The sequence below is a fragment of the Trichogramma pretiosum genome, unplaced genomic scaffold (genome assembly GCF_000599845.2).
Source record: "Trichogramma pretiosum strain Unisexual culture from Peru unplaced genomic scaffold, Tpre_2.0 scaffold1, whole genome shotgun sequence".
In the NCBI taxonomy this organism is placed as follows: Eukaryota; Metazoa; Arthropoda; class Insecta; order Hymenoptera; family Trichogrammatidae; genus Trichogramma; species Trichogramma pretiosum.
The window spans coordinates 5,753,039-5,765,638 of NW_019641703.1; the positions used below are offsets into that span (position 1 = coordinate 5,753,039).

General features: G+C 41.1%; 3 protein-coding genes across 3 annotated transcripts; all 3 read right to left on the reverse strand.

Moving 5' to 3' along the window:
- Positions 1-280: 280 nt before the first annotated feature.
- Positions 281-646, reverse strand: LOC106653792 (ankyrin repeat and protein kinase domain-containing protein 1-like). Its single transcript, XM_014373373.1, has one exon. The coding sequence runs from the start codon at positions 644-646 to the stop codon at positions 281-283; it is 366 nt and encodes a 121-aa protein (XP_014228859.1).
- Positions 647-884: 238 nt separating this feature from the next.
- Positions 885-2,565, reverse strand: LOC106654509 (serine/threonine-protein phosphatase 6 regulatory ankyrin repeat subunit B-like). The gene has a single exon (XM_014374431.2). The coding sequence runs from the start codon at positions 2,201-2,203 to the stop codon at positions 902-904; it is 1,302 nt and encodes a 433-aa protein (XP_014229917.1). The 5' UTR covers positions 2,204-2,565; the 3' UTR covers positions 885-901.
- Positions 2,566-5,180: 2,615 nt separating this feature from the next.
- LOC106654498 (ankyrin-3-like) lies at positions 5,181-7,043 on the reverse strand. The gene has a single exon (XM_014374420.2). It carries the CDS (start codon positions 6,799-6,801, stop codon positions 5,260-5,262), a length of 1,542 nt encoding a protein of 513 aa, XP_014229906.2. The 5' UTR covers positions 6,802-7,043; the 3' UTR covers positions 5,181-5,259.
- Between the last annotated feature and the right edge of the window lie 5,557 nt (positions 7,044-12,600).

A 12,600-nucleotide genomic window follows, 5' to 3' on the forward strand; every position in this document is an offset into this window, starting at 1 on the left:
GTCCACCGCAATCTATCTTTTTTCAGTTGTGTGAGAAAATTTACTGCGTAGTTAGCTTATTTTTCGCTATTTTAAGCTGAAAATTTAACGGAATGTTCTTCAAGTAACTATTTATAATAAGTATAATTTATAGATAAATACGTTTTACTATGTGCTCAACAAAATCGAAAACCATCGTACAGCAGACCCTATCCCTTCCTTGAATAACACTAGACACAAAAAAATATGGCAGATGTGTTTATCGTCACTAGTTTACAGATTGGATGTTAATCTTCCATCGTTAGTCAAGCCTCGCGCCTAGTTTCTCCAAAACTGACGAATAGTTCTTGTAGTTTGTGGGCTTGTATTCCCTTAACAATTTCAATGGTGTTCTACCTTCGATGGTCTTGGCATTGAACTCCACTGGTGGCTCCCTGTCTTCAATGATTTTCAAGAACTTTATTAAAAAAGTAGGGCATCTCATGCATATAATGTGCAGAGGAGTCCATCCCGTCTTATCGGCCAAATTCGGATCAGCGCCTGTTCCGAGAAGCCATTCGGCCATCTTCGTGTTTCCGTTGAGCAAAGCCACGGACAGCGGAGTCCGGCCCGTCTTGTCCCGAGCATGGATATTCACTGATTTCTCGATGATGTGAAGGATTCTCATGAATTCCACGAGATATTCGTCGGTGTTTTTGTTTCTCTGGCAAATTAAGTGCAGAGGTGTCGATTCGTTATTGTTGGCCAAATCGGGATTGGCGCCTCTCCTCAGCAGCAGTTCGACCGCCTTCGAATTTTTGTACTCCAAAGCCGCGTACAGCAGAGTTCGACCCTCGTTGTCTTGAGCATCGATATTCACTGTTTTATTGACGCTATCGCATATCTCGAAATATATCTTTATCGAATTATTGCTTTTGAAAGTCTAAAGTTGATGAATTTTACTGAGTTCAAGGTGCATAGCTGTGCATCTATCCTTATCGGCCAAGTTCGGATCAGCGCCTCGGCTCAGCAGTATTGCAGTTGCCTTCTTTTTGCAGTGAAGTATAGCCAAGTGCAGCGGTGTGTTTAGACCCTTATCTTGGGCGTTGATCTGCACCGTCTTACCTAATCTGTCGTTGATACGGAGGAATGTTTCAACTAAAAGGTCAGCTTGGAGTTGCTGGCAAATAATGTGCAGTGGTGTCGATCCTTCTTCGTTGACTGAATTCACATCGGCGCCTCTTTTCAGCAATATTTCAGACGCCCACGTGTTACTGTTTTTCAGAGTCAAGTGCAGTGGTGTGTTGCCCTTCCTGTCGCGGACATTGACCTGAACCGTTTGACGATTTTCGTCGGTTACCTTGAAAAACGACGCTATCAACTTATCTTTTTTGACTCTCTGGCAAATTAAGTGCAGAGGTGTCGATCTTTCTTGGTTGGCTGAGTTCGGATCGGCGCCTCTTGCCAGCAGTAATTCAAACGTCGTCACGTTGCCGCTCTCCACAGCCAAGTGCAGTGGTGTGTTACCCAAGCTGTCACGGACATTGATCTGCACTGGCTTTCTGTGGTAGTCGACGACCTCGAAGAATGACTGCAGCAATTCCACCCGACCATCCCGGCAAATAGTGTGCAGAGAAGTGGATCCATCGGTATCGACACAAGTAGGATCGGCGCCTCTTATCAGCAGCTCCCTGGCCCACTTCGTGTCATTTTGCAGAGCTGATCGTAACAGCGAATAACCATTTACAAAAAAATTAGGATTCTGACCGTTTTGGAGAAATTTCCTGACGAGTTGGTGTCCATTAGGGATAAAGCAAGCCGCCTGAAAATGGGTGAATCCTCCTTCGTCGGTGTAGTTCAAATCAAATCTGTCGTAGATTTCAAATAGCAACTGGACCATGTTGGTCGCAGTTGCATCCCAGTTGTTGATTTTGGTGCGCAAAACGAGATGTATCGGTGTGGTGCGACGCAACACGTACCGGCCGTCTGGGCCAATTTTGGGCTGGTCTCTGTAGCCGGTGTCAACCACGAATTTGATGAATCGTATTCTTGCCTCCTCGTCGCCCTCATGGTCTGTTACGGTGTGCGAGAGAAGACACTCGACGAGTCCGGCTGGTAAGCTTGAAAGATCTGGTAATGAGTTCTGCCACATTTGAGCTACGCCGTATAGGACATTTAAGACCGATCTGCGATCCCAGTCCCAATTGACGTTATGAATCCAGCTCTTCCACGCTTCATTTGCCATGTCTTTTGTGTGGCGTATTCAAGCACAACATGCACAGTCACTAATAATTTAAGATTGTTTTTTTTGCCACGAAAACCACACTTGCTGCGGTCGATATATGCGATATTTCTAACTGTTCACTAATACTGTGTGACTATTCACTTACTCTATATACGATAGATACATAGAGATTTACTGAAAAAATATATAGAAAAGCGAACGCGAGATATATAGGAGATACGATTAGGCCCGTGCTAAGAACGAGAATAAGTCGTTGATTTTGGTATTTATTTGAAATCATCGATCCAAAGTAACAGAAGCAGCTCGTTTGAAAAACATAATATAGGTATAGGTAATAACAATAATAGCACACGGCTGAATTGCCGCGTTTTCTCACAAAATTTAACGGTTTCTATTATAAACACGTGTGTCGCGTTCGACAGGAGAAAATATCGCGAGAAACACGAGAGATATGATGATATACGTACGACGCTACAAAGACGGGAAATTAGGCCGTTTCTGTATTACTAAAATAATGATTCTACAGTACTAAGTTATAGCAAATGAAATAGGAAATATACACTTAAGTTGTTTCACATTCAAACTTTCTGAAACAGTTAGCGATATTTTTATAAAATATACTGTTAGAACGTGAATCGGAACGGTATGCATTTTTGTTGTTACAATTTCAACGTTTAAATTTGAATGTTTAAATAGCTGCAACTGAGGAACTTTCGTGCGGGATTTTTTTTTGTGTAACGCTTGCTGAGAAACCATCGAGTGCAACAATGAATAAATAGTTTTGAACCCTATAACACCGTTTAAGAGTTAAATTGTTTTTTTTCAAGACATAAAATAAATTATCAGAAAAATCTAAGATACCTAGAGATTAAAAGTGGGTGAGTCTTTTCACTCGCACTCCTTGCGATGTGTGTATTAAGATGGATTTATAATTTCTCGAAGGGGTTTCCATCTTTCACTTCGAATGCTGTTGAAGGCTCGAGTGAGTTGATTTTGTGTTTTTTGGTACAAATCGTTTCTTTTTGACATAGAAAATTGCAAAAATTATAAATGCGATGATAAAAAACCACGAAAAATATTTTCCTAAACATCGAAGTAACAAAAAGCAAGTGTCAAATTCTAATTTCGAAAAGTAACGATTTGAACGAATAAACACAAAGAACGAAATTTCTTAAAATTATTCGAAAAGAACGTATGAATTTTTACCCCAAGAATCTGCAACAGCGTCTGGAGTGTGGAAACATTTTAGTAAATGATAAATAGTCAAGTGTGTTCGTAGCTAACTCATGGTCTCGATGTATGTGATGCCGGGGTAATGAATACATATCTTGAAATCTTTTACTTGAAATGATATCGAGCGCTATGGAAAATTTGTCCAATTTGAATAAAATCAGACCAAATTGAGTTATCTTCCCATTCTGGTTTGTCAGGCAATGTGACAGCAGACAAATCAGCTTCTCCATTGCTTGCAGTCCTCAAGCAAATGTCATATAACTTTTTGTTCTCGAGTGATTCGTTGTGGGCGATTTTACGGTACTTTAGTGCCCATCGCTGGAAAAATCCTTACGGCATTTTCTCGCACAGATGCAAATTGCCAACCCTCCGATGCCAGCCGATCGGATGCCAAAATTTTTCATCGCACCCGAACTCCAAGTAGTTGCTGTACGTGTGTCATGTGGCTGTCTCTTCAGGTCGTAGAGAGACAGACTCGGCCTTATCATTATCTGTCTTGCATTTCTCACGAACTCCTCGTCGTAGTACCAATATTTATGGTCTTCTTCCGTTTCGAAAAAGTTGTACCTAGCGAACAATCTCATAACCGTCAGGGCGTCGTTTGACTTCAGCTCGTATCCTTTGATCTCTCTATACGCTCGACGATAGCCATTGCTCCGGCTGCCAATCTCACTTTAAAATCGAGCAGAGATTCGTTGCGCGACATCATCATTACATTCCTCCGCCAAAATAGTCCGAAGAGGGAAAAACGAATGTAGACAGATCGGCGCCACGATTCACGAGTTCGTCGACCCTATTCGATGTGAGATTCGCCACGGCCCATTGTAGGATTGTATCCTATCTGACTCATTACCGAGTTGCTGATTGAAGTCAAAGAATAGCTTCGCCAATTGAACGTCGTCGTCGTCGCCATTCTTGAAAATAACGTGCAGAGGAGTCGATCCGGCTGTGTTGGCCGAATTCTGATTGGAGCCTCGGCTCAGCAGCAATTCGACCGCATTCTCGGTGCGTAACTCCCTGCATATCAATGCCAAGTGCAGCGGCGTGTTACCTAACGTGTCTTGCGCGTTGATCTCCACTCACTGACCCTTGTCGCTGATGATCTTGAAGAACGTTTCCAAAAATTTCTTGGCAACCACACGAATGATGTGCAAAGTATTGAATAGAATTTATATGTGTGGGTAATATTTGGATTGGGTGCCGTTTCTCGACAGATATTCGGTTCCCTTCATATTTGTTTGGCGTACCACGTACAGAGTCAAACCAAACGAGTTCTGTCCGTCGTATACCGGGAACATCTTCACCAAGTCGACTTCGATTATAAAAAAAAAAGTTTTGTTATTTATCATTTAAACTGTTTGAAACAGTTAGCGAAATTTCAAATAAGCTTTTTTCTAAAACATGAACCAGAAAAGGAATATAATTTATTGAAGACAAATTTTGCATTTTTTTACACTTTAATTATTCTAGAAAACGCATTTCATGACGGAAAATGATTTTATACGCTAAACCAATGACTATGTGCTTTTTTTTATGCCATAATTATGTTTGATGTGTGTTTCGATCTCTACTTGGTAGACGTCGTTTCAGAGTGTGCCCTCAGGTTGTGTTTTTTCGCATAAGGCATTCTACTTCTAAATTGAAAATTAAAAAGATTGCAAATTTCATAATAAAAATAGGGAGAAAAAATATTTTCACACGAAATTGAATTGAAAGAAAAACAATTTTTTATTTATTTGACCATAAATAACACTAAACCCCAAAAAATAAGGCAGACGTGTTTATCGTCGCTAATTCACAGATTGGTAGTCAATCTTTCATTGTTAGTCAAGCCGGGCGCCTAATGCCTCCAAATATCGCGACGCTTCCTGGTAGTTGGTGCGATTCATTAACAAGTTCAATGGTGTTCTACCATCGATGGTCTTGGCATTGATCTCCACTGGTTGCTGTCTTTCCGCGTTGATTCTGAAGAACGTTTCCAAAAACCAAGTGCATTTAACGCAGATGACGTGCAGAGGAGTCCATCCCTCTTTATCGGCCGAATTCGGATCAGCGTCTGCCCACAGAAGATCATCGGCCATCTTCGTGTTTGCGTTGAACAAAGCCAAGGACAGCGGAGTCTGTCCATCCTGATTGGTGACATTTGGATCAGCGCCCCTGCTCAGCAGCAATTGAAACTTACTTCTGCTGCCCAAATGCACAACCATGTGCAATGGTGTCCAGCCTTTGTTGTCCCGAGCATCGATCTGCACCGTCTGTTGCTTTTTGTCGACGATCTCAAAGAATTGCTGCATCACTGCGTGGGGTCTGGTGTTGCTAATGAGGTGCAGAGCAGTATATCCATTCTTATCGGCCAAATTCGGATTGGCTCCGTTTACCAGTAGTATCTCAGAATTTTTCATGCTTTTGTGACTTATAGTCAAGTGCAGGGGTGTGTTACCCTCCTTATCTGAGACATTGACCCACACTGGATACCCGATGGCGTTGGCGATCTTGAAAAATAACTTCAGCAAGTTAGAGCGACCATCCCGGCAAATAATGTGCAGAGGTGTCGATCCTTCTTGGTTGGCTGAGTTCGGATCGGCGCCTCTTGTCAGCAGTATTTCAGAAGTCTTTAAGTAGCCGTTCTTCACAGCCAAGTGCAGCGGTGTGTTACCCAAGCTGTCACGGACATTGATCTGCACTGCCTTTCTGTGCTTATCGACGATCTTGAAGAATAACTTCAGCAAGTCCAAGCGATTATCCCGGCAAATAGTGTGCAGAGCAGTGGATCCATCGGTATCGACCCAAGTAGGATCGGCGCCTCTTATCAGTAGCTCCACGGCCCACTTCGCATTTAGCAGAGCTGATCGTAGGAGCGAATTAGGATTCTGCCTTCGATTGATCATTTTCCAGACGAGTTGGTGTCCATCAGGGATAGAGCAAGCCGCCTGAAAATGGGTGAATCCTGCTTCGTCGATAAAGTTCAAATCAAATCTGTTGTAGATTTCAAATAGCAGCTGGACCATGTTGGTCGCAGTTGCATCCCAGTTGTCGATTTTGGCGCGTAAAACGAGATGTATCGGTGTGGTTCGATGCAACACGTACCGGCCGTCTGGGCCAATTTTGGGCTGGTCTCTGTAGCCGGAGTCAACCACGAACTTGATGAATCGTATTCTTGCCTCCTCGTCGCCCTCTTGGTCCGTTACGGCGTACGAGAGAAGACACTCGATTTTTTCGGGTCGAAAGATCTCTAAAAGATCTGGTAATGGTCCCTGCCAATTCTCGACAACACGATATATACCATCAAGGAGCAATCGGCGTTTTTCCTCTTCGCTCGCTCGACTGGCAATGCTTATCAAACTCCTCCAATCTAGAGCTTTCATTTTTATCGTTTTTCCTACTCGAGCACAACTCGCACAGTCACTAATAATTTGAGTTTGTTTTTCTTATCACGAAAACCACACTTGCTGCGGTCGATGCGACTATTCACTTACTCTATATACGATAGATACATAGAGATATTTAAAAAAATATATATAGAAGAGTGAACCCGAGATTTATAGGAGATACGAGTAGGCCCGAGCTTAGGACGAGAATAAGTCGTTGACTTTGTTATCTTATTGAAATCGTCAATCCACAGTAGCAGAAGCTGCTCGTTTGAATAACATAATATAGGTACAGGCGATAACAACAATAGCACACGGCTGACTCGACGCTCTTTTGTAATCGAATTTTATAACTTCGATTATAAACACATATAAAATGTGAAAAAAGTATTTCATTATTTAACATTTAAACTGTTTGAAACAGTTTGAAAAATTGCAAAAAAGTTTGTTTCTAAAACTTGAACCAGAAAAGTACTCATCTTTTGCTGGAGTTTGAATGTTTGAATGAAAGTTTGAATGTTTAAATTGCTATAGACTACAATTGTATTCTAATTCAGGAACTTTCGCACGGGGTATTTTCTTTTGATATTTGTTCAGCCATTGGCTCGATCGAGTAATTGCGCTTGAGAGACGATCGAAAACCCATCGACTCACTCTGTGGAGATATGAAAATTAACGAGTCTCTTTTGTATGACTAAGAGAAGCAATGAATAAAAAGTTTCAAACACTATATAATAACACTGCCTATTACTTATCAAACAATTCAGATAGTGGTAATTCATCAAAATAACCCTTGATCCTATATGCATATAAAATATTCCGTCTGACCCAATTACGGTCGTTTAGCGCCAGATCATCGCCAGCGCGACTCGAGCGATTATTCACAGTGTATTATCGTGGTCAATCGACTACAAAAAAAAATCGAATTTTATTTGCGGATGATTCGTGCCTGCGAACCCGCAGCCATCAGAGATAGAGAGTCATTGTACTTTCTTCGCGTCTTTCTCACAGTCTGGGCAGATTTTTATAATAATGTATATAATGCGCCTTGGCGAAGATTCGTAACGGATCGCCCGCGATCGCCGCCCGAGGGAGGCCTAGTGTGCAGCTCGGGTGCAGTGTATATATAATGCTATATTGTAATGCTATATAATGTAGTGTATAATACGAGTTAAAAACCATCGCAGCGGTGCAGCGCATCGGGCGCTCTCCTTGCCAACTCACTGTATCGACTGACTGAGCTACTCTTCTTCTTAGGCTCGGTTTTAAATGAACTTCTTGTGCTGTATATATATATATAGCATTTAATTAACCGCGCTTCGCCCGCGTGATTGTGGGTTCGCGATTTAACAGTATATTTTTTATAATTCGCGATCATTGCGGATCGTGCGGGCGCACGGCCCCCTCGGAATTTTTCTATATGCGAGGAGGCGACGTCCTGATTCGGGTTTGCGAAGATTTCGAATGCAAAGAGAGGATTGTACGGGGCTTTTGATCGATTGACGAAAGAATGGGACAAGTGCCGGGCGAAGACACAACGTGCGCATGTGAGTTGGTCAATCTAACAGATCTTATCCTTTGAATTGTTTCGGGAAAGTTTCGTCACGTTTCATGGCCACACGCGTTTTGCAACAATCCCAAATTTGAATCTGCATATTTATTGTTGAATATCCAATTGAATACCAAAAATTTTTACAGCAAAAACTGTACGTAGCGATCTCTTTCTCGGGTATAACTCAATCTTGCGCAAGGATGGCTCGAATAGGCGGGCGCGTATACGATGCGCGCAGAGTGCACAAGGTGTCAGAGCGCGCAGATATAGCGGTGATGCGCCTGCAGGAGGGAGCGTGTTCGTTCGCGTGTGTTCGCCAGCGCGCCCGAAAAGTATCCGAAAACTGCCTGCCGAAGCCGTCGCGCGAGCCGAACTTTATTAAGGCGAGAGGTGTCGAATTGTCAGAGCCAAGTCCGTACGTCTGTCAATAGGCATATCGCAAAAACTTGCCCAATTTTCAACTTTTTCTCTTTTTTTTCCCCGTTTTTTTTTTCATGCTCACTCATGCCGTCGTCGTATTTAAATGCAGATGCTTTTTAATAAAAAACAATGAAGGTGAATTTTTGTCTGGGAGAAAGGAACAACAAGGAGCCGAGGAAAAAGTTCATTGTTTCATCTGGCAATTTTCAGCATCGCTTCCTCGTTTATGAAATTTTTCGTTGCGACACCTTGCCAACGCGCGCAGTGCCTCATAATTAGAGCTAGAAGTAGTAGCATCACCCATATTCAGACGCGAAATTAAGCAAGATATTATTTATTCGAATAGATGTAGCGTGATCGTTTCGTTAACATAGTATAAATTATGCATTTTCTTACGAGTTTAGTTTGTCTCGGCATATCGGTATACGTTGCAATTTTCCAAGTTTCTGATTACTGTTTATTACAAAATAATCAATCGTTGAAATAAATGTAAACGTCTTCAATGAGTTCATTGTGTAAAATAACGCATTGTTCCCTGCTACGTATGAATAAGATATATTTCATTCGATTTCGACCACTTCTAAAACTAACTATAATTACATGTGCCTCTCAACAATTTTAAGCGCACATCCGACTTATAAACGAAAATTTGGCATCGGTCGAATTTTAACCGTATACTTATAGCCCATTATGTTCGAAATGGCTGATTGTCGAAAATATATGCTCCTGAATGAAAAAAGTGCATTTTGAAAAGAATTGCATTTAGCTGTACCGCGAGGCGTGTTTTATCGCGTTATTGTCACTGCCTGTATACACAAAAAAATAAATTATACATTCTTGAGAAGCACGCAAGCGTTTTCGCGTGTGTATGTGTACGCGTATGACTACTCGCGAGATCCCGCACCTGTCACGAGTGCTTTCCAAAGTTTATTCGGACCTAAACATAAAAAGATACCCACAGTTAGGTGTGATGTAGTTATTGCAGCGTATGTTTAATTTAAAGGACATTCTTATTCTTCAAAAATTTCTTTAAAAAATTATTTTTTATCGAGATGAAAAAATCGCAAAGATTAAAAATCGTAATGACGAAGAAAATTTCCTGAAAAGTTCAAGTTTTAAAAAAACAACGGTTTGAATCGCCGAATAACAAATAAATGTATTGAGATAGATCTAAGTATCGTATAAAAAAGTGAGTTTGATGCAAGAAAACGTACGTTGTGCTTTAGGCGACAGACAGCCGCTCGAAGTTTGAATAAAATAATGTTGAACTCATTATTTTTAGTAAGAGATTGTATTTATGCAGCTAGTCATGAACTTCAGATTTACCGCTAGATGTCGTAATCGATTCCAAAAGTGAAAAATTAAAGTATGGTACATATGTCCAGAAAAATATTTTATTTTACAACACTTAAGTCTCCTTCCCACGTGTTTATCGAATGGTCAATGATACGTGAAGATGCTTTGTCCGTAATGAGCTTGGAATTATATTCGAGCAGATCAAAACGTATAGTAGGGCTTTGCTTAGATCCTGACTGCTTTAAGATTGCAATAAATATTGATTGTCAGCATAAAACACGCTCGAAATTATATTGCATCGTTGCCACCGTGTATACACAATAAAATAAATTATACATTCTTGAGAAGCAGGCGGACACGCGCGCGAGTACGTGCGTATGTGTATGCGTATGTGACGTCACTCGCGAGATCCCGCACCTGTCACGCGTGCTTCCGAATAATACATTATACGTGTGTAGGGTAACGTGTAAAAATCCCCCGGTCGAACGAAGCCTTCCGTGACGTCGGCGGAAGAATCCCCTCGATATTTTTTTGACCCGCGTTTCGTATGCACCGATCAATGGTGCGCGCCCGAGTTTTAAAAAAGAGTTTTTGATACAGCCGAGCTAGGTCGATCGTATGGGCGCGATTCTTCACGGTGTACCTATCGTTAAATTGAAATTAAAATTAAGTCATCGAAATGCTATGATAAAAGAATGGACCGATTGTAATTTTAACGCAGCGATTGCGTCGACTCGGGCGTTTTGTTGACACGGAAAATAATATATAGGTATATGGGTGAAGCGTGCGGAGCGCGATAAAAAGTTCTTTGGACTCGACGCCGATGTTGTACGTACATTACTTTTAGCCACGGGGCTATACATACACACGTATAGGAAGACTCGCGCGCAAGTTCGTTTCGCGACTCAAAGGTGTGCATCAGCAGCGGCAGCGGCAGCAGCAGCAGCACGTGTGTGTACGCGCACGCGATGTTTATACAGAAGGTAGAGCATGAGACACATCTATGCTCGTACACACGAGAACGTCGAAAGTTAGGGAAAAGGCTTTCGCGTATATGTACGCTGTACACAATGTCACTCTGTGACACTCTGATGTATAGCAGCCAACTGCATATACATCTATACAGCGATACGCACACTACACGGAACGTTCAAAGTTTTCGTTGTTTCTCTTCGCGAACTATTATCGAGAAAAAAAAAATAAAATAAAAATAAAATCACCTCGTTAAACTTAGCTTTGATTAATAATTGTTTGGCTATTAAAGAGAACTTTTAACTTCTCTACCTTTTAGTTTTTTTGCGCTCGACGACGGATTTAATTTCGCCAACTGCGCGCGGCTTGGACGTTTGAGGATTTAATGCGCTCTGCAAGAATAGTAAAAAAAAAAAAAAATAGAAAAAAAATATAAAAAACGAACGGGAAAGTAAATAATAAAAGACTCGCTCCTCCGCGTCACAGAAATTCAACTAGATGGAAACATCAATCACAAGCTCGCGGGTATATAATACGCATCAAGGAAAAGTGTGACACGAAAGTTTCATTGTAATTTATAAATATCATCGTCCTCCGTGCACGCGGGCTTCGCGGGCGACAATTTCAACGCCGTAACTTTTAATAATGCGCCAACTCCTCGTATTTAGAAGGAAGCTAATGTACATCGGGCCGAAAAAATAATTCATTCGCCACTTCCCGAACTGATTTTAATTATACATACACATGGAGCGAGAGAATAATCCACACACGAGCGCGTTAGTTTGCGTGTCAGCGGTACATGACTTATGAATCGATATTTGTTGTGATAGAATAAATAAAAAATTGCACAATGTAGAGATGCGCGCGCGCGAGAGAGAGATTATCATTATTTTTATTCAATCAAGCAGAGTATCGTCGCTCTCGTTGTGTGTATTTTTCACTAACAATAGTGATATTTAAATATTTATACATCGACGATGCGTCTAGTGTTTGTATATTATACATTATAATACACACACACACATATATCGCGAGCAAATAAAAGCTTATGTAGCACGTGCGACAGGTAAACAATGCAGATGTACGTTGTTTGATTGAAGACCCCGTTTGACCGTGACTAATAAACAATTAGCGTGAGTGCTTTTGATTGGTTTTGTACAATTTTTGAGGAATATATTTTTTAAACCATAACCTAGAATATGTCGAAAAATCAATCGCTCTTTTGGCCCTTTAGGTAAACACACGTCAACAGATTTGATTGAATCAGTATATTGCACATATAATTCCAATTTATAGACTGAGCAAGATATTTCACTCCCTCGACGAACGATCTATATACTTACGATCGGCAAGAATTATCGGTTCATTCGGTCGATCGACGAGTCTTAAAGTATGCACAAATAACTTGGTATCACTCTACAAGTCACTATTTTTTTTTTTTTTTTTTTAACAAAATTTACACACGACACCAAGGCGTATATTATCTTTTTTACACACCGAAACACACCCGGCTCGCGATACAGCAGAACCGGCAAAAAGTCGAGAAAACGAACGAA

Excerpts from the sequence above, each read along its gene's own strand:
- LOC106653792 (XM_014373373.1), bottom strand. The coding sequence starts at position 646 with ATGAGAATCCTTCACATCATCGAGAAATCAGTGAATATCCATGCTCGG.
- LOC106654509 (XM_014374431.2), bottom strand. The coding sequence starts at position 2,203 with ATGGCAAATGAAGCGTGGAAGAGCTGGATTCATAACGTCAATTGGGAC.
- LOC106654498 (XM_014374420.2), bottom strand. The coding sequence starts at position 6,801 with ATGAAAGCTCTAGATTGGAGGAGTTTGATAAGCATTGCCAGTCGAGCG.